This window comes from Hipposideros armiger, unplaced genomic scaffold (genome assembly GCF_001890085.2).
Source record: "Hipposideros armiger isolate ML-2016 unplaced genomic scaffold, ASM189008v1 scaffold_22, whole genome shotgun sequence".
Lineage (NCBI taxonomy): Eukaryota > Metazoa > Chordata > Mammalia > Chiroptera > Hipposideridae > Hipposideros > Hipposideros armiger.
In genome coordinates this window covers 1282476-1306579 of record NW_017731372.1, presented here as the reverse complement: position 1 = coordinate 1306579, position 24104 = coordinate 1282476, and the positions used below count along the sequence as shown (strand labels likewise).

At 44.0% G+C, this 24104-nt stretch overlaps 1 protein-coding gene across 2 annotated transcripts in view; it reads right to left on the bottom strand.

The window, feature by feature from the left end:
* Positions 1-24104, bottom strand: part of RGL1 (ral guanine nucleotide dissociation stimulator like 1) — a 226258-nt gene that overhangs the window by 107838 nt on the left and 94316 nt on the right. For both annotated transcript variants that reach the window (XR_002123139.1, XM_019635546.1), the window contains exon 3: positions 9389-9499. Coding sequence is in view for 1 of the 2 variants with exons in the window: in XM_019635546.1 (XP_019491091.1) it covers positions 9389-9499 (111 nt within the window). In the remaining variant the exon portion in view is untranslated. The remainder of the gene's footprint in view (positions 1-9388; positions 9500-24104) is intronic.

Genomic DNA, 24104 nt, shown 5'->3' with positions numbered 1-24104 from the left:
CGCAGAAAACAGACTATGGCTCATAGCTAAGTAGTAAAGTATTTTTTAAAGCCTAAAACTAAGAACAACAAATTAACTCTATAGGAAAACTGAAGGAATTTGACATGCAAAATACTGGAGCCCACGTGATACTTGTCTTTCACTGTACAGGCAGCCAGACAGAGAAATATCTTAACAGTAGATATTACTTCTAAGAAACAAGGATTACTAAATCCTGCCGTGGCCCTTCCTCCCAGATGTGCAAAACGGGGGAGTGACGTCAGGAAGATGCCTCAGAGTCTTGCTGATACTGTTTCTTAAGCAAACTGGTTTACACACAACTCCAAGCTTCAGGGGGCACATGTAAGAAAGGGACCCCCGCCTCTACAAGGTTCCATAGCAGGATACAAAAGTGGGGTCCTGATGCGAGCCCCACCACTCAGGGAGTGGGTGCCCACCATATCCTTGGCACTGCGCCAAGCACCTTCCATAAACAACGCCTTCACTCCTCACAGCAATTCTGTCTGGAAGATACTGTTATCCTCCCTTCACAGGTGAGGAACTCAGGCTTAGAGAGGTTAAGGAACGTCATAACAAGTCCGCACAGCTCACAGGTGGCGGACGCGAGTCTTGTATTCAGGTCTGTCTGGCCCCAAAGCTCAGCCTCTTGACCACTGCACTGGGTTCCCTCCCTCAGCTGGGGCTCCTGCTGGAAATACCCCTGGAAAAGGAAGAGTGGCCAGGATGTACCAGCTCCTGCAAAGGCCTCAACTGAGAAGAGAGAACCATGAGCTAATTCTCCAGCAAGGCCTTCATGGCCCTGGGCCCTGCTAATACTTGTCTAGGTCATTTTTAAAATAGATATGTTCAGGGGCCGGCTGGGTGGCTCAGTTGGTTAGAGCACGAGCTCTGAGCAACAGGGTCGCTGGTTCGATTCCCACATGGGCCAGTGAGCTGCGCCCAAGCTGAGCTGCCACTGAGCTGCCAACAAGCGGCCGGACGGCTCAGACGCAGAGAGCATGTGCTCCTTACAAGGTTGCCGGTCTGACTCCCGCATGGGATGGTGGGCTACGCCCCCCCACAACTAGATTGAAAGTGGCTACTGGACTTGGAGCTGAGCTGCGCCCTCCACAACTAAGACTGAAGGACAACAACTTGACTTGGAGCTGATGGGTCCTGGAAAAACACACTGTTCCCCTTCCCCGATTCCCCAACACTGTTCCCTTCCCTAATTCTCCAATAAAATCTTTTTAAAAAAAACTAGAGGGCCAGCCGAGTGGCTCAGTTGGTTAAGAGCTCGCTCAAGGGTTTGAGCTCTGAGCAACAGTGGTTCAAGTCCCGGCCCGAGCTGAGCAGCCGTTGGCTCAGCTAAAAAACAAAACAAAACAAAACAAAACAAAAACTAGATATGTTCATAATGAGGAGGTATCCACATTTGGACAGAAAACAGCAAATCTTTTCCCTGTACTTCAAAAACTACCTGAATGCTTTGATTTCCTGAATGTTCTATTTAGGAGCATAACTTATCTCAATAAACAATTTCAAGTATTGTGACTTTAATTGGCAAAGTCATGACTATAAAGCATTTTATTTTTAGCTAATATCTAATCCAGTTTCAATTATTTTTACCTACATCCATGAAATGTTCTGTAATTAAAAACTGTCCACAGAGTCTAACTCCATCACTAGCGGTGACAGAAGTTATAAGCGTGAAAACGGCACATTAAGAAAGGAGGAGTTAATGGCAAGAAGGTTGCAAAGAACCGTAACTGATATGACTGACCAAAGACATCCTACTTTTAGCAGAAAAGGGTTGTTTTTGGCCTTCAAATTATCTTCAGAGTTATGAAACTGAGAGGACTCAGCCTTGGCTTCGCTTTTATAAAAGATGAAAATGGGTATTTAAGTCAGCAGGAAACAAAATAAAGGAAAGAATTGAATTGCCCAATTCTTTGCTGAAAAGAGCAAACAAACAGAAAACGTCTGGGGGAGTGCACATGGGATAAGATTAACTGGGTGGAAACGAATTCAAATGAATGGACCACAGATGGCACAAGCATTTAAACGCTAGGAAATGTAGGCCAAGGAGTGCATGAGGGTGAAGAAAAATAATGAAACCACCACCAACACACCATCCCACCCCAACCACCACCAGTATTACCCTTAGAAGTCAGTCATACACTGCATGACATGAAGGAGGAGGGACCAAGGCAGAAACGCCAATCATCGGAACACAATACATAGGCAAGTCAGTGAAAAGGCACGAGTATTTCCGCAATGTTAAGCCAAACGGATCAGTGGTAAACGACACGCCTCTCTCTGCACAAGACAACCTGAGCTTCCTCCAAGGTGCTGACCTCTACCGAATGTAAGCTTGTCCTTCCTTTCTTCATTCCTCCCTCCCTCACTCCCTTTGTTTCTATTCCTTTGTAAACTGAAGACTGATCATGCTTTAATCAATTATATAGAAGAGGCCACGGAATGAGTGACATTACAAAGATGCACCAAAACCTAAAAAATAAAATGTGAAATGTTAACTTAGAGAGAGAGGGAGAGAGAGAGAGAGGAAAGAGAAATTGTGTCCCTAACAACACAATTATAAGTTTAACTGCTGTTGTCTAAAATACAGCTCTGTAATCACAGTCCTGTGGGTTCCATATTTATTCTCTCTCCATGGCCTACAGATTCAATTTGTTTAGTTTGTAGGAAAACAGAAGACTAAAAACAAAAAAACATCGAAAGAAAGAAACCACCAGTTCTCCCAAGTCCTGTGGAATCTGAGAAGTAAGCAGTGCTGCCGGCGGCCTTGCTCGCCGTGAGCCTACCCTGAGGTTTCGTCTCTTCGCACGACCCATCAGGCATGCCGGGTCTGGTTATCCTGCAGGGCCTCTGACAAGACAGGAGGCATTTGCGTGTAGATACAGAGGAAGCCTGACTTGGAAGTCCCCAGGACATTTCACCCAGTGAGATGCTGCTGCTGTTGAACCCAGAAAGCCAGGGGCTTTTGACCCGCTCCTGGAAACCGGGGGCCAGGACTCTGACCCCCCATGCCCGTCCCTCTCCCCTCCCACCCTCTGTGTTCTTCTGCCACCACTTCCACTTGGGTCCTCACCCCTTTCCTCACTTCATTACCACGTTAGCCTCCTCCTCCTCTCCACACCCCAGTCTGGCTCCTTTCCAGCGCATCCATCCCTCAGCTGTCAGTCATGTTTCTAAAATGCAAATCTGACCGTGCCCCTCTGCTGACAGCCCTTCAGTGACTGCGCTGGCATTCAGGACAAAGTAAACCCCACAGCTTGGCACACCAGGTTTTCAGGGACACGGCTCAGGCCTTTCTCTCCAGCCTCCATTCCTGTCACTTTCCCACCAGGCATCGTTCCCTCTTCCCCACGCGGGGCCCCACACAATGGTCCCCTGTCCAGCCTCCATGCTTCCCCCCATGCAGTGCTCTCTGACTGAAATCTCCATGCCAGTGCCCCACACGCCCTCATTTAACTCTTACTCATCTGTCAACTCACCACTAAAGGGCCCTCTCTTCCTTGCCGCCTTCCTGGGTTGCCCATGTCCCCATTCCCATCTGATTTACGAGCCCCTCCCCAGAGCTCACAGTGCAGATGGCTCAGATAGCATGGATCACACTGACCACAACATACTGTTGTTAGTTTACATTTCTGTCTCCCTGTACGTTCTTTAAGAACAAGGGGTGTTTACTTTTACTTTGGAGTCCCAAGAGTTAACATGGGGTCTGGCACAAAGTAGGCTTTTGATGAATGAATGAATGAATGAATGAATGCTATCGAAGGTGAGGTTAGCAAACTCAAACACAGATGACAGAATCATACAGAGAGACACAGCAGCAGTGAGGGAGTTCACACCAGGTGAGTTTATTAGCCAATGACCCGGAAACTGCCCAAACCTCCAGATTCCAACTCAATTCTGTGGAGATATCCACACCCATCAGCAAACTAGATACAGTACTAGCTAGCTGAGCTCCTCTAATGGAATGAGGCAACATTCAGTATCTTCCCCCATTTAATCATAAAGTCCTTGCTGTGTTTACAGAAATCATTTTTTTCTATAAAAAGTATATCATGGTAGAAATTAAAATGCTTTACTTATTTGAGCTTAATATTGCATGTTTTAATATAAAATGTGTAAGACAGTCACTATAAGATTCTGATTATTTAGAAGGGGGAGGCATAAAAAGATATGGATTCCATGAACAAACGAAACTAAGATAAGGAGGATAGCGAAGTGACAAATGCCAGCTAAGTGACCAGTATTAAGAGGAAGCTACAGTATTTACCTAGTGCTCTCCTTTTCTTTCTAAATTTAAGACTCCAAGAAACTTTTTGTTTATAATGTCATGGAAATAAAAATGAAATATGTTTATCACATTGATTTAACAGAACGTATACTTTAAGTATAAGGAGCTCATGGGCCTCTTACATTTATGCTGTTATGCATTTGCTGAAGCCAGACATGTATGTACATTGAACTTGATTAGATGTCCTCTGGATGGATAAACTGAAATGGATATTCTTGATAACATGCTAAATAGTCCTTACACAGATCCCAATAGGTTTTGAAAACAGTGAAAAGACCCAACTAGCTCAGGAAACTGAAATTTACTCCATTTTCTTGATTGGTGTAGGCTACCATATTGGATTATTTTAGAAACATGTTCCCAAAGTCAAAAGGAATCATACCAGTGGGTTCATGTACAGATGGTTAGGTTACTAACTTTTGAAATTTACTTTCTAAAGCCTAAATTAAACATTCCCATAGGCAAGAATGATGCAACCCAAGGGCCAGTTCTCCTAGATGAAAACAAGGATGGCCAGCTATAAACTAAGGGCTCCTCCAGGGCTTATCTCCTTACAGCTCTAAAATCCTGCTCCTGGGCGTTCCAGCCACACATAATTATAATGCTTGCCAACATTTTTTAACTCACGCACTGCCCTTCTTTCTTCAACATTCTGCAATAAGACAAGTACAATTGGACCTCTTGCTTTTCGAAGGCACTGGAGAATTCTCTAGTTACTGCACTGCTGTGACTCTTTTTTTTGTAAAAATGAATAATCACTACCTTTGTTTGCGTCCTGCTTTGTTCCAGAAAGGATGTGTGATAGCTGTAATCACTACCTAATTGATTTTTCTCACTCCCACGCTCCCCTCCTCTTCTTTATAAGCTAACGTCTTCATGCTGATTTTGTTTTAAATGAGGAACAACCATACACTCACATTTACCAAGACAATATCAGTCTCCCCAAAAGGGATGAAGCTTGATTGGTTCATTTAACAAACATTCATTGAGTTTCTGCAACTAGATGGCCACCTTTCCCACTTCGCCAAGCTGACAATCTAGTGGGGAGCAGAAACAAATAACCAGGCGATTACAAGTGAGTGAGGTAAATGCATGACCGAGAGATGGAGTTGCTTCGGGACACACAGAAGGGATACCTCCTCTAGACTTGGGAAATAAGAGAAGCTTCCTAGAAGTAAAGTTAGTTGAAAACTTGAGGAACTGTATGCCATTTGAAGGCCATGCAGACAGCAAAACCACCGGAACACCAGGTGGAGTCCATCCAAATAGTGTGTCCAAGTGAGAGTCAATGTCTCGATCCAGATGTGACAAGTGGTTATGATACCACTGACCCCATATAACCCACGGATTGGCCACAAGTCACCCTAAATGCTAGGTTCTATGACAGATTTCTAGTTGCTTTTATTTGTGAGGATATTCTGCTTTCTCCTGTCCTATTTCACAATCTTTACCAGCCTCCCAGCTACGTAGGATTTCAACTCAGCCCAGCAAGGGCCTCTGTGGGAGACAGCGTGATAAACATGGGACTTAGGGAAGGGAGGTACTGGGCCCCCATTGCAGGACCACATAACCACAGAAGCGTAGAACTGAGAAAAGCCATGTGACTATCCACTGACAGTTCCACTCCCCACAAACCTTGCAGGGGTGACCCAGCCCTATCAATCCTGTGTGTGAAACAAATAACCCCACTCTGAACTTACCTTAGGTTTGACACATTTTTCTGGGCCCTGTGTCTGTCATATTCTAAAGACAGCAGAATGGGGTCTTAATACCAACCATCGGAACCTTTTCCTCTGTCCACTTGGGTATTCTTCCCAAAATGGTGCATTTTCTGCTTCCATAAAATATTGATATTTTCTTAAGTCACTTCTACATATCTTGTCACTATATAACCACAATGCCGGGACCAAAGAAAAATAATAAGTTTGGACCATTTGCCCTTCTAAAAATCACTGGACATTCTATACGCTAACTGAATGGTTGGGTGAAATTAATTTTTAATGACTCCTCCAGCCCTGAGACTTTATGATGCTGACATAACTGGAGCCATTTTTCTTTGAGGGCTATAGCCCAGTAAAATTATCCGAGTCTAAGACGTTAATGTAAAGGGACAACTGGGTCAGTATGTTACAAATATTTGGTTTTTCAAAGTTGTCCAACATAACCTCATTGTCAGCAGGCAAAGCCGCAGCCGCATACATCAGTAAACCCAGCCTGGGCCATGCTGGCTTGTATATTTTACAACCAAAGATGGGGTGTTTCACTTCAAAAGATCAACTGAACGCAAAATTTAACAAACAAAACAGCATGCCCTAAGGATGTAGAATCACTTTGCTATCCTTTCCAAACCTGAATCTTTATGTTTTGAGGTCTGACAACTAGAAAATACCAAAATTGTACTCAGTCTTCGAAGCTTTTTGAACAAGTCTTACAGACATGTAATGAGAATTGTGCTCACCCTCAAGTGCTGCATAACCTCGTATGTGTCTTTGGTATGCCATACTTTACACATCCAAAACGAGAGCTTACCAATAAGATACACCTCTTCACAACAACTATCTCAATTTGTAGCTCAAGTTATCATTCAAAATGTCACTAAAAGATGGCCGCATCACTCAAGTCCTGCACCAGGTGCAATCAATGTCTAGGGCAAGTGCACCATAAGTATCCTGCCTCTTCTCATCCTCTTCCACTACTCTGGAAACAGCCTTAAGGTCCCAGGCAGTTCCTGATGGCAAGGAACTGAGTCTAGCCTCTACACTTCCTAGCTGTGTGATCCTGGCAAGCCACTTAACCTCTCTGGGCATTAGTTTCCTCATGCGGATAAAGAGATAATCGTGGTAGCACCTTCCCCATAAGGCTGTCATCACCTCAGTCTCTAGTTCACTCTAAAACTGGTTGCTTTGAAGTATTCTGAAAGGGTTACTGGAATGTAGGAAAACAAATCAGGAGAAGCCACCAAATCCTAAAGTGAAAGGTTTTGTAATTGCTATGGCTCAGTGGGTTGAGTCACATTTAATTAAGTCTGGAATTCCCAAGGACAAAAACAGACCTTCCCAACAGTACACCTAAGACAAAAAAAAACAAAAACAAAAACAAAAAAAACGAGCAGGATCGGAGTTGGAGAGTTCCTAAGACGCTGCTCTTGAGGACGGGGATGGTGGCAGCAAATCACACTGGGGTGAAACGGCAGGGAAGGTGCAGATCCCTCCACCAGCTAGAAGCCATCTTTTCACATTATCCTCCCTCTCTATATTTCCGCTCTACTGCTAAATCTTGGATGAACCAACTCTAAACTCTGTATAAATCTGAGAACAGTGGGGGGGGGGGGGAGTGGGGGGATAGAAGTGGTGCCCCGTGAACAGAACAGTCAGTGAGAATTGCTAAATAACTGTGAACATCTAAGCGAACCATAATTTGTGTGTTTGGGGCCTAGAGAGCCAACCCCTCCACTTCCCCATGACTTACTCATTCACTGCTATTGTGTTTGGCTAAAACCTAAAATTGTCACCCAAGCAACATCAGTTTCATTAGAAAGAGAAGAGCAACCTGGCATCAGAAAATGCAGCAACTCTTTGGAAGGCAGCTGATTCAGAACTTATGAATCATTTTGAAGTGCTCAGGAAGTCCAAGTCACATCAACACCACATTTAAATAAAATGCATATATATGCAACCACCAGAAACAAAGTGATGACTTGCCAGAGTTCTAGTTCTTCTTTCTCTATCAGGCCTTCTGGTGATGCACCTAATTTCAGAATCATATTCTGAGTAAGGGACCTACCGGTTCAGTGAAGACCTCAGGTCAGGCCGCACCAGCAGATGGGGCCTAACAATTTACTAACAGTTTACTCTATACTTTGGGACCTCGGCCCAAAGTGCAGAGCAGGGAAGACCTGAGTTGAACCAGCTCGGGAAGCTGAAGCCACGAAGGCCTGTGTCAGCAGGCTCGCAGGCCTGTGGCAGAGGAACCCATTGCTGCTGGCCATCCTGCCTTCAGTTCCAGGAGTCACCAGTCACATGCTGCCTCTGGTCTTCCTGGGAAGCCCTGGGCAGTTTTGTTTCCTGTCCTCCTTCATGCCCCACCTTTGAATGCGGCTTAAAGCACTCGGAATTTTCGGACGCCCAAAGCCGGTAAAGATCGGTGCACAATCCTCATCACCTGTGAAGCCTGAGGCTGGCTGGAGTACAGCCCAGGACCCACGCTCATCCCCTCTATCAGCCTGCCATGAGTTTCTTTCTCAAGGCTCCCTGGGTCACCTCTCACTGCCCTCTCTGAGGAGGACTCCTATCTCCGGATCAAGAATTTCCTTCGTTCTTCCACATGTTGGTGTTTGCTCAGGTAGTGATCTGGCCCCCAAGCTTTCCAGTGCCCACACTCCCCTTTCTTCGGGACGCCCCGAAGGATCCATTAGGTGATAACAAATAACCTCACCAGATCCCATCCCGTGGGAAAACATCTTGCCTATGGAGGCAGTGTCTCTCGCCACAGACCCAGCACTCCGGGAGCTCTCCGCATGAAGCCGTGGGTACTGAGCATGCATCTGCCTCCTCCCAGGCCATGGGCCGCAGAAAGGAGGGGACAGTGGGAAATGTGCCACCTCTCCCAGGAAGCAGATTTGGAATGGTCTGTCCCCTGAGCACTCTGGGTACTTCTGAAAAGTGCAGGAGTAGAACTGGGGCTGTCAGCATCGGTAGGGGGAGGACCAGGACAGAAAAGGGTGCCATCTGGGCAAAACTGCTGATGGCTCTTGTCTATCACAGTGCTGTTTTCAGGTCCTGTGACTCTGTGTCACCTTCTGCCCTTCCATCCCCACTCTATTAGCCAAATACCTCAAGATGTTTCTAAGAGGTTCTGAATTATTGACGAACCTAGGGGAAGATGCTTTAAAAAACATTAAGTACAAAAACAGACCTGTACAGCTAGTGCAAATACTGGGTCATTGGCAGTTTCCTTTTTAAAGCCAAAAGAGAAGCGGTGGAGGGGGGGGGGGAAGAGGCTGCCTCTGCTCAATAATAATGATATTCACAGAACAACACACACTGCAGCTCCGAAGTTCACAATCTCTCCAGCTTTACTCACCCCTAGCCATCTTGCTCCTTTATTGGCAGCCTGTTGAATCTGGACTCTTTTCAGGGTGACATGGTAAACAGCTCCTTCCTCTACCTCTTCACCCCAGTCCTGAATCGAGCTCTGCCAGGGGATGGGATAAAGAGAAAGAAAAAGAGTTTTTTTTTTTCCTCCTCTCTGCTAACCACAATCTATCCCAGCTGCTTTGCTGCTTTACCCCAGCACTCAGGGCACAAGATGGGCTGTTCAAAATAAATATTACAATCAGAGCAATACAAGACACACTGCGGTAACGGGGATGCTGAGATTTTCTTGGCCCCCAGCCCTTTCCTGTGGTATCAGAATCCCCGGACTTTTCCATTTAGTTATTTTTCCTAGACTTGCTCACGTATCTTAAATAGGTTTTTCTTTTTTTTAATCTTTTTTTTTCTTTCTTAGAAAAAAAGAACCTGTGGGTTAGTCCTGATGAACTTTTCCTCTTTAAGCGAAAGGAAAAATAATTCATTGGTAGAAAAAGTTTGTACTTTTGTAAGTGGCTCAGTTATTTGAGCAAAACTGCCTTTTAAACTCAGACACAAACAAGCATTTAAAATGCCAAGAGTCCTCAGTCCTTGGGAAGCCGAACGCTTCCCGTGTCTTTCCCTCCTCTTATTGTTTGGGGATCCTAAAAGTTAGCAGGGGGTGGAAAGTTTTGATTTCCATAAAATAATCCGCCAAGTGCAGAAAACTCCAGGAGAACGTGTGCGTGGACTCCCGGGATTTCCATGTCCCGGGCTAAACTTTGTGCTGCAGCCGCGGGGACAGCCGAACAAGTCCTTTTCCCTTAAAAGTTCTCCTTCCCTGACATACATCTGCCCCGGACACACCGCAGGGAATGGCTAAGAAGGTAGGTATCGCTGAAAGGCAGAAGACACGCAGCGAGGAAGGCATACAAAGCAGAGTGAGAAAGCTTTAGCTCACAAGTACGGGATCGGATTGCTCCGTTCACTCCGAGTGAGTCCAAAACACGCCCAGAGAAAGCGGGAGAAGATTCCCCAGCAGAGAAGCGTCGGGAGAAGGCAGAGTTCGCGTTACCATTTTAGCTTGCCAAAGCAATTTCATTCTCAGTGTTCCCTTCGGTACGGGGACGCGGCATGATGCGCCCTGCTCCCAGGCCAACGCGGTCTCTGCGGCGGGGCTCAGCCCGCGACGCCCCCGGCCCCCGGCCCGCACGGCCGCCGCGCTCGCAGCACAGACACGCGCCGCGCTGCCCCCGCCGCCGCCGCCGGTGCGCGCGACTCGGGCCACAAAGGGAGCGCAGCGAGCGAGCGGCGAGCGAGGGCGCCGCAGACTCCTCCCCACGCCACTCCGTGATGTCAGGCTTTCCTGTTTGTGCTTGGGAGCGCACTCTCCCTTTCTCAAGTCCCATGGATGGATCCAGTTAGCGTGAAATAATGTCTCCAGCTCCGGAGGTGATCGGGGAAACCACCCTTTCAAGTTGATCAGGTTTTCCTGATGGTCACCAGGTGCCAAAAAAATGAATCGGATGTGGTATGGAGGTTAGAAGTGCATGTCTTCTTCCTTCGCTAAAAGAAAGGGGCAGCGGGATACGCGGGAGTGCGAAAAGGATCGGAGGGAAGGGTCAGAAAAAAACGTCTATTATCTGCCTGTTATTTACTGAATTTTTATTAAATCAGAGCGACTCCAATAAGAGTAGCAATCCTAGAAGCCAGGAAGTTTTTCATTAGGACAGAAAAGAATTGCTCAGAGGGTATTCCAGAGCCCATGCCCAGGGTCTGTACCCTTCCGGGCATCAGCACACTACCAACAGTCCACCGGACTCCTTTCTACCACCCATTAGGATAAGGCTCTTCCAACAGTAACCCGCCATTGTGGAAGGGCAGCGGGCAAAGCAGCAAAGGGCTTTGGCTGGGAAGGACTGACAGCTTGGGAAGTGGGTGGTCAGTGGCCCTGGAGGGTCTGAATCTTTGTGAGGTGTCACCATCTCCAGTTGTCTGTACTGTAGGGACACAGCAGGATAATAACCATAGGGACAAGCCATTCATGAGGAAACTGCCAGAGGGAGTTTTGTCAGAACAGAAAGATCTGCTGTCAGGACAAAAGATTATAACCATTTTTAGATCCAGTTTTAATAAATCAACAGCAAGATACCAGATGATACTATAATCAAACTTTGGCACGTGACAGAATTCCATGCCAATGACAGAACCTGTAGGGCTCGTGTCTTTTATACTATTCACCCCTAAATGAATTCAATAGCCTTTCTTTTTTTTTTTTAAAGTCCTCTCACTAATTGCCCGGTTAAGGCATAAGGCAGGTTGTGGTTGATAATAAATATATCATGAGCTGAAAAGCTAGAGAATCAAGTGTGCAGATGTTCCCAGGAGGGCAGAAGAGATGGCACTGAGAGAGCATCAAGGAAAAACAAAAGGATCGTTGGACACTTGAGAACATCTTGAAGCCACTCAGCCATGTTCTCCACACACAGCTGGAACCTGCGGGGCTCAGTAACTGTGGAGACAGGGAGGCTAGATCCTTCTGTGACCCCAGGACAGTGTCCCCAGCGTCCAGAGGAAAATCGCGTGGAAACCGTACCCCCGCCACCCCTGCTCCTGAAGCCACCCTCAGGCCCCCAGGCCACCCGTCAGGGATCGGGAAGACGACAAAATACACCAGAGGGCAGTTCAGCAGCCCATACGATTCATTCCACCACAACTGGAACCTAATTTTTGGCTGTAAATTTGGAGATTACTCAAAATTTTCCACTTCAGGGATCTCAAGCAGTTTGTTTGGCCTCGCCTCTCCCAGGAGGCCTTCCTGGACAGGGCAGCTTATAATTCATAAGGCCCCACTCAGGTTTCAGATCTCAGCACCCTTCTCTCTGTCCCACCAAGTCCCTGGCTGGCCACCTGGCATGGAAAGGGAAAAGAACAGGCTTTGGGCAGATCTGGCTTCAAATCCTTGTGTATATGGAGTGAGCTTGGGCGCCGCTTCCCTGAGCTTTCATTTCCTCATCTGCAAAATGGGACAAACATCTACCACACAGAGTCTGAAAAGGGATTACGTGAGACGAAATGGCAAATGATTAAAAACAGTTCCATTCCCTTATTATTGCACTTCCCCCAAAACTGTATTTTCCCAGACTCACTGAAAAGTTGTGTATGTATGCCGTGTGGGAAAATCTCAAATGATGTCTTCTCACTGAATTACATTATAATTTCAGAGAGCTTGTCCAAGAATAACTACTTCCATTCATACCTGATAATATAGGTGATTTGTCCAAATGCTGATCCAAAAAAAGGGGCTGGTTTTATGCTAGATAGAGCAATCAAGTGTTGCAGTTTATAATTTTTTTAAATACTTATTTAAAAATATTTCTCCTGTAGGAACTCAGTCCTACACATTATTACACATACCTTAGAGTTAAAATACTCCTGGTCAATATGTGGGAAGGATAAACCAATCAGCCATTTATAACTAAATTTGAATTTATTTACTAGATTAGCCTACCCATGACCTAGTATGGTCCTAGGAGAACAGGTCAAGTTTTGTTAAAAGGAGATCAGTAACGTTTTAGATACAAGTTATATACAAGTCTTTGATCTCCTGGCTAAGTTTATTACTAAGTATTTTATTGTTTTTGAGGCTATTATAAATGGGATTGTTTTTGGATTACTCATTGTTAGTGTATTGAAATGCAACTGATTTTTATATATTAATTTTGTATCCTACAACTTTACTAAATTCATTTATTAGTTCTAACAGGTGTTTTTTTTTCAGGGAGGGGGGTGAGGAACACAAAAATATGGAAAGACATCCCGTGTTCATGGATTGGAAGACTTAATATTGTTAAAATGTCCACACTACCCAAAGCAATCTATAGATTCAATGCAATCCCTATAAAATTCCAATAGCATTTTTTACAGAAATAGAAAACAATCCTAAAATTCATATGGAACCACCACAGAGGACACTGCATAGTCAAAGCAACCTTGATAAAGAAGAAAAAAGCTGGAGGTCTCATACATTCTGATTTCAAAACATATTACAAAGCTACAGTAATCAAAACAGTATGGAACTGGCATATAGACTAGTGGAATCTAATAGAGAGCTTAAAAATAAACCCACCCATATACAGTCAACTGATCTTTGACAAAGCGGCCAGGAATACACAATGGGGAAAGGGTAGGGTCTTCAAAAAATGGTGCTGGGAAAACTTGGATATGCACATGCAAAAGAAGGAAATTGGCTACTTATCTTACACCATACACAAAAAGTAATTCAAAATGGGTTGAAGACTTAAACATACAACCTGAAACCGTAAAACTCCTAGAAAAATACACAGGGAAAAAGACTCATAACATTGGTCTTCACAATGATCTCATGGATATAACACCAGAAGCATAGGCAACAAAAACAAAAATAGACAAGCAAGAAAACTACATCAAACAAAAAAGCTTCTGCACAGCCAAGGAAACAGTCAACAGAGTGAAATGGCAACCTGGGGAATAAAAATATTTGCAAACAACAAATCTGATAAGGAGTTAATATCCATTATAGATAAGGAACTCCTACAACTCAATAGCAAATAATAATAATAATATAATAACAATAATAATAATAATAACAACTGAATTTTAAAATGGGCAAAGGACTTGAATAAACATTTCTCTAAAGAAAACATACAAATGACCCACAGGTACATGAAAAGGTGCTCAACATGACTAATCATCGGGGAAATGCAAATCAAAACACAGTGACATATCACCTCACATTTGTTAGGATTAAAAAAAAAAAAGTTGGCAAGGATGTGGTGAAAAAGGAACCTTTGTATACTGTTGGTGACAATGTAAATTGGTGCAGCCACTATGGAAAACAGTATGGAGGTTCCTCAATAAGTTCAGAATAGAACATATGATCCAGCAATCCCACTTCTGGGTAAATATCCAAAAGAATTAAAATCAGGATCTCAAAGAGGTCTAAGTGCTCCCATGTTCTTTACAGCACTATTCATAATAGCCAAGATGTGGAAACAACCTAACTGCCCACGAATGGATGAATGGATACAGAAAATGTGGTAGATACATACAATGGAATATTATTCAGCCTTAAAAACAAATACTTCCTATCATATGCAACAGCATGGATGAACCTCGAGGGCATTAGGCTAAGTGAAATAAGCCAGTCACAGAAGGACAGCACTGCATGAGTCCACTTATATGAGGCATCTACAGTAGTTAAACTCATAGAAGCAGAAAGTACCATGGTGGTTGCCAGGGGCTGCAGGGAGGAGGAATAGAGAGGAAGTTGCTGTTCATTGTGTATCAAGTTTCAGTTATGCAAGATGAAAAAGTTCTAGAGATCTGTCCAACGTTGTGCTAATATTATAGTTAACAATAAGGTACTGTACACTTACAATTTGGATAAAGTTGCGGGAGGGGAGAAGACCAGACACAATCTATACTTAAAGCATTAAGATGTTGCCAGGAATAGTTTTATTGTGCCATATTGGGTGGTCACTGATAATAGCAATAGAAGATTCCTAGGATATAACAGAACAGAGGGAAGAGGTATGGAAGAAGCCGAAACTGAAGAGAAAAAAAAATTTCTTGCTTTACAATTTCACCAGAGCCAATACATGGAGAGTTGGTAAGAGCAGACAATTCTTTCAGAGAATCTATCTAGATGTGGAAATGTGTAGTTTATATACTTCATTCATTCATTTATTTACTCACTGGCCTCTATGACACCGCACTTTCCTGGATTTTACTGTACTTCCCTGGCTGCAAGAAAAAGTGAAAAATATAAAAATTATGACAGGGTATGGTTATACACATAGGGTGATGTGGAATAATATTTATGTGCCTGGGTAAATGATGGGACATTTGGCATCTGAGAGCCAGGGTTTGCATCCCAGCTCTAGAAGACTTGTCAACCAAGCCTGAACCTCGCTTCCCACATTCTTAGTGTCCTCATGTTTCCTTTCATGCTTACCATGAGTGTTAAATTAACTATACCAGAGAAAACATCTAATAGAATACTATATCAAACACCAGATCAAGGGCTTGGAACATAGGAGGCCTTGAATAAAAATGTATCTCCTTCCCTCCCTACCCCCACACTCTCCCTTTAATGCGATTCTGTATTCATGTACCGTTTTTGGTTTGCCATCTGCATGTTCTTCACATGTTTGCTGGGCAATAGATTGTACTCCATGACAGAAGAGTAAGGGCGGTGTAAGCATAGTGGACATTGTGCTTGGAAATAAGTGGTGATGAACTAGTCTTGAAGGTGGCAATATCAGCATAGGGTGCTAAGGAATGACAAGGCCTGGGTTTTGTCCTCACACTCAACGCTGGTCTGTAATGTCCTATATGCCCAGTGAAAAGTTTAGAGGAAAACAGTCCTAAGAGAGCAATAGTAACGATAACAACGGTAGCAACAACAGCCACAGCAGCTATGGGACGAAAGCTAAATGAGGGAGAGGTCAGGGGTCTCTTCCGCACCCCGGACTGTTGAGTGCTTGTTGCCTCTCCAAGCACACAGCGTTACCTAAACAGAGGGGCTTGGAAACCTTTCCCGCTTTTGAATGGAGTTGGTAATAGCCATCTTGCAACGTTTTATTCTTAAAGGATACCTTCAGCTATATGTAGGTCCTTAAAAAGATTTTTGGTGGAGGACATAAGCAAATAAATCTGTTACTTCTTGAGGCTTCCCCCCAACAATATCAAAGAATTACCAAAATGCAAACTACTTACTCCTTTCAATAGCCCAGTGACGTGCTTCTCCCTGTTCTTCAGACTTACAGGCTGTGGTGCTCACTGATATTACACATTTCATGCTCAGCTTCCCACTATCAGCTGGGCAGCCTGCTCTGGCTGTTTCCAGCTATGCTAACTGGGTTGCCCTATTCACCTACTCTTTGCTTGAACTTTCAGCCTTGCTTTGCAAAGGGTAAAGAGCCAGTCATGCTTGGTTAAAGACAAAGAGTCCTCTGAACACTCTACTAAGCAGTAGACAGTTGCTTTCATTTTCTGAGGGTCCAAAGTGGTTTTATTAATGATCACTGAGATACTAAAAGGTAGAAGTTAAAATTCTCAGTGCTCTGGTATTACGTTCTCTTATTAGGCAAGCACCTTACGAGCCAATTTTAGATGCACCTACTACCACTAAAGAAGAGGCTGCCCTAGGGGGGTAGAAAGTGGAGACAGAAGAAACATAAACAAATAGCACTCGACAGATGGCGGGCCAAAGGAAGAGGACTCCTCTGGTCACGATGACACATTTTTCAACGAATTATTTACCAATTATTGGCGGTTACTCATAATTGTTGATGCCGTTCCCCTGGGGAGGAAGTTGGTTGCTGGAATACTATGTGTAACTTGAGCTAACTAAGCATTATTCTTCATCTAATTATAGATTTCACAAAAGAAAAGGACAGCTAGAAGTTTGTTCACATGGCTGAAACCTACAATAATCAGCTCAGATGTAATGCCAGGTCTGTGTGATATATAACAAAACATTCTGCAGAGTGGGAGGTGGGTGACCTGATGCCGTGAAGGGCTTTAACCAAGATTATGGAAGGACTTGCTGGGCAGTTAGCCACATCATACCTTGTTTCAGAACTAAAGGAGCCTCCCTTTTCCATACTAATGGTATTGAAATGGCACTGAATATCCAAGTAGGTTAGAACAGCTATCACATAGTGGCGAAGAGTGATGGCTCTACAGTCAGAGACGCCTAGAATTGAGTCCTAGAAGCATCGCTTCTCTCTGAGGCGAGATCTTTCATGTCTCTAAGCCTATAACAGGTAGGGATACGAACACCATCCTCATTGGCTCACAGTGGGAATTAAGTAAGCTAACTCTTCTCACAGTATCTGGCACCATGGTTCATGTTCAATGTGGCCTAGCAGTAGTTGTAGCATAGTAGTAGTGATAGATAGTAGTAGTGGTGGTAGCAGTATCTGACACCCCCCACAATCATAGAGCTTTTACACATGTGCTTCTGTCTTTTGGGGACACCCTCCCCTCGTCTCCTCTCCCACCTGGGTTAAAGCCCCCTACGATGTGCTTTCATGGCACCAGGTTCCTCTCCTTGTAGCTCTACACAGCTGTAATCTTACATTCCATTGTACAGTTATTTGATAAATGTCTGTTTCCCCCAAACTCTGGGAAGGTGGAGGAAATGTCAGCTTTTTCTCACTACTGTGTCCTAGCGCCTCACACAGCGCCTGGCACATGATGGATGTTCAATAACTATTTGATCAATCGATAGATAAATCCGTAGATAAATGCCATGCTGTAAATTCAGTAAGTGCTTCATAATTACTGCTGAGTGATATAAATAAATCACTCAATATTGTCTCTACCTTGAAGTTGCTTGGACTCTAAAAGCAGAGAAAGGACATGAAGGGAATAAATGAGAAATGACTTTACAAAGCCACAATCAGTAAGTGCAGGTTAGGAGGGCAGAGCAGGCTGAGCGATGTGTTATTGAGAGGACACTGAGAAAAGCGGTCCGCAGGCTCTCATTCTTAAAGGGCTTGCAGATAACTGCAGTTTTTATTAAGGCTGTGTCAACTACTACCCTTAAAGAAAAAGAGAATCATGGGCTGGAAGAGAGGCGGGGGTCTTTCAGTGGAGAGGATGGTCGGTTCAGAGGATGATATTTGGTTGGAGAAGTAACTCATATAAGTCAGGGAAATGAGGTTTGGTAAAGTAGCTGACTGTGGAGATTCTTGAATTGTTCTTAAGAGGAAATGGAAATGATAAAACAGAGTGTGAATGAGATGATTCTAATACGTGCCGATTGGTTAGTTTAGAGGTAAGGAAGCACGGAGGCAGAGCCCTCTGAAGGAAGCTATTAGAGTGATGGACATGCCCAATAATGAACACCTAGGCGGAGACAACATAAGGGCTTTGAAATAAAGAAATGAATCTGGGTGATATTTTGGAAAAATTAATGTTGCAACTTAATGACAGGCAGCATGCTGCAAGTATATGAGGGGAAAGAACAAAACCTGCAAGGTTTTAAGATTGGGACAATGGGATTGTAGTGGGGACATGAAAATAAAGAGAAAAGGGGAAGGACTCTCTGCTTTGAGAGGAAAAAAATGGTCAGTTCAGTGCGAGGGAGAAAGAAAATAGAGACATTGAAAAGTGATAGGAAGGAAAGATAAAGACAGAAATGATGAAAGTGAGTTGCAAGTTGATATGTATTTAAGGAAGTTGTTTGAAACCATGAATCATATGATTCCTCCTCAGTGGAAGGGAAACACTCTAAACAGTTTCAAGATACACCCACAACCAAAGAAGACCAAACAAAAATAAGCAGAGAGAAAGAAGAGCAAGAGGGGAAGGGTGCCGAGAGCTGGAGTTATGGAAACTACACCGAAAGCAAAGCTCCGGCGATTAAAAATTTTCAAAGCACTAAAATCAGTCTTAGAATACTGTCAGTGGACTTTAGAATACTTTGAATGATAAGAGATTTACTTTCTGTCATTATCACAAGGTGTGACATATATTTCAAGAGGATGTCCCCTGTTTAAAAGCACAGAAGAGGTTTTTTTTTAATTTTTGACTAGTTATTCTATTCTATGACACTCTTCAATAAAATGTAACCCAAGTTAATTGAAAGTCTAAGTGTGGTCAGTTACATAACACCAGAATTGCTGAATAGCTTAAACTCAGTGTTTTCCCAGAAATATTTGTCTTTTGGATGAAACCAAGAATGGAAAGTTTCTGCCTTAAAGGAGAAGTTTTGAGAAGGTGGAAAGAAAAGAAAAACATACATAACGGAAATGTAGTTTCAACAATAATTAACCAAAATCCTGCAAATATCAGTCACTACTCACACAGAGACAGACAAAACACAAAGAAAAGTGAATTTTACCACTTTACAGAGTTGACTGCAGATTGTATATCAATTAGATAATGTCTTTTAAAAGATCAGAAAATACTATTGCCTTTGCCAGGAACAACTTCAGACAGATCTTTGGTTCTTTTTATTTCCCTGTGAAACTGGCAGAATCAGCTCATGCTAACCCACACTGATCCTGTTTTGTCTAAGGCATTGAAGGGAGGTCTATAGAATGAAAGTGTGTTCAGTTTGGGGCAGGAGAGGGGGAGGCATCGCTATTTGGTTTATTCAGCTTCTTCTAGTTACGCCAATAGCTCTGCTCTAGAAAGCTGCATACAGCTCTCACTCCAACTCTGGTTTTTCTCCCCTCTTCCTCCAGGGATTGTGTGTGTGTGTGTGTGTGTGTGTGTGTGTGTGTGTGTGTGTGTGTGTGTGTTGTGGAAAGGGGAGTTTGGGGTGGTGGGAGGTGGGGTATTGGGTGCTGTGTGTGTGTGTGTGTGTGTGTGTGTGTGTGTGTGTGCATCTTGGGAGGGGAGAAATGATAGAGTATGTTGGCCTTCATCTCAAACCTTAATCATAAAATCTAATGACTTCTCTGCAGAATAACAGAAACCCAACAGAAAGGCATTGTAAAGAAATTATGGTGCAATCATAAGGTATGTGGCAACCTTATAGCAAAGTAAGTAATCCATTTTTTTCTTATAGCCAAGTAGGTAATATGCTTAACATTATTCAAAGGGATTTCTCTCCTGTAACTTGCCAGGATGCCTGGCTATGACGTTAGTGGGTCCTGTACCTACGGAAACCACACCACCCTTGGTTGATGAGCTTGGCATGAGGACCAGCTGGCATCCTTGGCATAGATACCCAACTCAGGCTAAGGTTTTGGTGCTCCCCACGTGAAAAGGCTTGGAGGTAAAGTGGGGATTGTGAAATCAGTGAAAAGTCTCTCAATTTGACAAGTTCTATAAATTCATAGCAGACTCAAGAGGCCCTAAGAAGATCCAGAAGGTCCTAGAATCAGTTCCAAGTACCAAAAAGAAATGCAATGCACTTTGGGTGCAGGTTCCAAGGGTTCCAAGACAAAACTGGACCTGCTAGGATTTTGCTGTGACAGTGAACCACGTGGACAAGGGTTTCATCCTACGATGGTGGAGCCTAAGATACGTAGAAAAAGTCTGGCTGTGACTATTATCTCATAGAACAGAGCTGCCATATCTCATAGTCCTGGACTGTTTATCTCTGGGCCGTTTTGTGTGAGAGAAATAGAATTCTTTCTTGTTTAAGTTTTAAAATTGGCTCTCTCTGTTACAAGCAGCCACATGTATATCCCAGTTAATATACCTGTTAAATAGAATGGAAGTCAGTAGAGGTAAGAGAGTCACTTAGCCAAAGTCTAGATCATAATATTCTAAGATTCACTCTGATGCACTCTGATTCTGAAATTGTTCTAGGCTCCGAAAAAGGTTCCTTTACCTCCTTGTTAACTGATTCATGCAATGAATATCTGCGGAGTGTCCACTTTATCAAGCACTGTGCTAGGCATTGCAGAAATAACTTTTGACAAGACCATTGTGGTACCTGCCTCATGATGTTAACAGATTAGAGGGAGAAAAAGACAAAACACATGCATTACAGCATGATAAACGCTGAGAGAAGGGTTGCTATTGGAATATACGCATGCGGCCTGAGCCTGTAAGATTTGGGGATGCTGCCCAGAGACAATGATCTCTATGGTGATATCAGAAAGGTGAGATGGAATTAGAAATAGTGGAGAAAGAGGGGAGGGGAGGTGGAGAGAGCAATAGGTGGAAGGACCAGAATAGAGAAAGGACCAGGACTTAGAGGGATCACAGACTGAACAGACTCCTAGGCGTGGCTCACAAGTTCACAAAACAACCAAACAGGCGGGTGTGTGTGTTGTGTGCTGTTGAGTCAGCTCCGACTCCTGGGGACCCTGTGAATGAATGAGTGACACCCAGTGTCCTGGCCTCAACAGCCCAGCTCAGCTCCTGTAGACTCATGATTATGGCTTCTTCTATGGAGTCCATCCATCTCATAGTTGGCCTTCCTCTTTTCCTGCTGCCTTCTGTTTTCCCCAGCATTATTTTCTTTCCCAAAGAACCTTGCCTTCTCATGCTGTGTCCAAAACAGGGCAGCTTCAGTTTTGTCATTTTTGCCTCCAGCGACATTTCAGGCTTAATTTGTTCCAGGACCCAGTAGGTCATCTTTCTGGTGGTCCAGGGGATCCACAGAGCTCTCCCCCAACACCTCAAATGAATCATTTTGTGTTATCAGTCTTCTTCACTGTCCAACTTTCACATCCTTAACATAGTCATTGGGAATAGGCTGTACACTTTCTCCCAAAAAAAGAAGTAATGCCATATCTTCACCTTTGGAGCACCTATTTGTCTTAATAATATAATACACTAACTGGATGTATGTCCCTTGGAAATATGACGTATGCTTTTGTTTTCTTTTATGTAATCCCATAATCCCTTAACTAATCCTCTGTGAAGGCTCAGGTAAATAAATAACTAATGTAATGACTTTAACAGAACACATACTGTGTGTAAGGCACTGAATTGCACATACTGGTCCTAGATCCAAAGTAAGGGAGGCAAACAAGGGACTGGACACAGTAGGCAGGCGAGAGGGAAGGGTATCATTGTGGGCTTCTGTGGAGCCATCCAGACTCTAAGTTCCAAGTCAGGATGCGGTGTCACCTACACATCCCAGGTGAGAGTCTGACCCGTGTCGGGGGTAGGAATACAGCCTGGGTGGAAGGGCCTCCGTCAAGTCCCACCTTGGAAATGCTCTGTGCTAGTCCTACCTCTGGCCAGGGATGAGAAAGATCAGATAGTGGGATCTCTTTTTTTGGTGGTGGGGGGAGGGGAAAGTAAGTGTAGAGATACTAAATGCTGTGAGCCATCTGAAGGAGACTTGAAGTATGAATCGAGTTTCAAGGCAGTGGGGAAGGGGCTTAGGGAAGCAGGGTGGGAGTAAAGGAGATAGCAGTCCAAGCAGAGGGAAAGGCATGGGCCCAAGCTTAGAGGTCAAATGCAAGGTCACCATAGACCAGGCAGAGGGAAGGAGGCGGCCTAGCCCAGCCACACGGCCTGGATGTATACCCATTACACAGCTTGCTCACTCGCTCTCCAGAGGATTCCATGAGTCATATTGATAAAAATTATGTAACTTCACCCAATGTAAACTGTCCAAGCTCTTCCGTGCTAGGGTGGTTTGTTTGTTTGAGATGTAAATCCCTTAGGGTAGGTCAGGACTATGTATAATTTAGTGACTACAGCATGGTTACCACCTGTTTGCAGGTGTGAACATTTTTGCAGTGGTAATCACTGACGCTTTGTCACTTTGCAGTTTACAAAGTGATTCTACATATATTAGCTCCCTTAATCCTCACAACGACCCCTAAAGTAAATGTATGACTCTCATTTTATGACCCAAGAAACTCAAATGTCAAGGCTACAAAGACGATATAAATGCTGGGCCAAGTCTTGCACCCAAGTCTTTAGACTCCAAATAGCACGTTGCTTTCAAAAGAATACATTTTTGCTCTTACATTTATTGTCATCTATGCTATTGCTTATATTATTTAGGATTTCAGGGCACCTGATGAAGTACTTTAGTTCTTCACGCCCACTCGTACTGAGAGGTGTATTCACACAGCTGCCAGATCTCAAGAATTGTGTCCTTCCTGGCTCTTTCCTACATGACTTGTCCTTTTCATTCCCAGTGCCACTACCCTGACTCGGGCTTGTACTGCCTGGCACGATGGCCCCATGTGTTGATTCGTACAATCACACAGGCAGCTGTTATGCTCTCGGGACTGTACCGGGCGCTGGGCATGCTGTGGAGATTAATGCAGGGTCCCTGCTTTCAGAGAACTTATAGTCTAGTCACGGAGAGAGATGAGTAAATAGGACCTCACAAAGAATGTGAGATTGCTATGATGGAGCAGGCACATGGCGAGGCCCCAGCATCAAGGAGAGGCACTGATTCCAAAGTCAAGGAGACAGAGATGTCTAACGCTGAGACTTTCCATTAAAATTGGCAGATGAAAAGGAAGAGAAATGCACAGATCAGGAAAAGAGATGGCGTGAGCATGGATGCAAAAGAGAACAGAGCGATTTCGCGGGTAGAGCTGAGTATAGCTTGATATGCGGAAAGGATGACTACAGTGGGAAGAGGGTGTTGAGAGATGAGGTAAGGGCAGGGTTACAAAGAGCTGGGGCGCTGTGATAAGGAATCTGGACTTGATCCTAGGGCACTGGAGACCATGGAAAGGTTCCACAAAACCATGGAGTTGCATGAGAAGACCAGCATTTTTAAAAAGGTCTGACTGTGATACGGAGAAAGGATTAGAGCAGCACAGCCCCATAGAAATATAACAGGAGCCACTTACGCAATTTTAACTTTTTTAGAAGTTGCATTTAAAAAGCAAGAAAAAAAAAGAGGTGAAGTTAATGTTTTATTAATTAACTCATTTTACTGATTTTAATAATAAGTTTATTAACCCACAGTATTAGAAAGAGGTGTGGGGAGCAATGAACACATTGGAGAAGTATCCAGGAAGGGGAGTAGTGGAGACTTGGTGCAGGCGAGGAATCACTTCACTTCAGCTCATTTTATACACTCGGATCAAACGAATCCCCCTGAAGTGCAGCTCTCATGAAGATACCCACTTGTTTTAATTTTTCCGTTTGTTGCCATTTACCTATCAAATAAAGACCTCACTTTTCAGCCAGCAGTGGGCCCTGCCTTTTCTTCAGTATCTGCACCCTTCCCCGCACACACTGGGCTGCTCTGCTCCCACCTGTAAACCACCCATCTAGGACCAGGCATAACC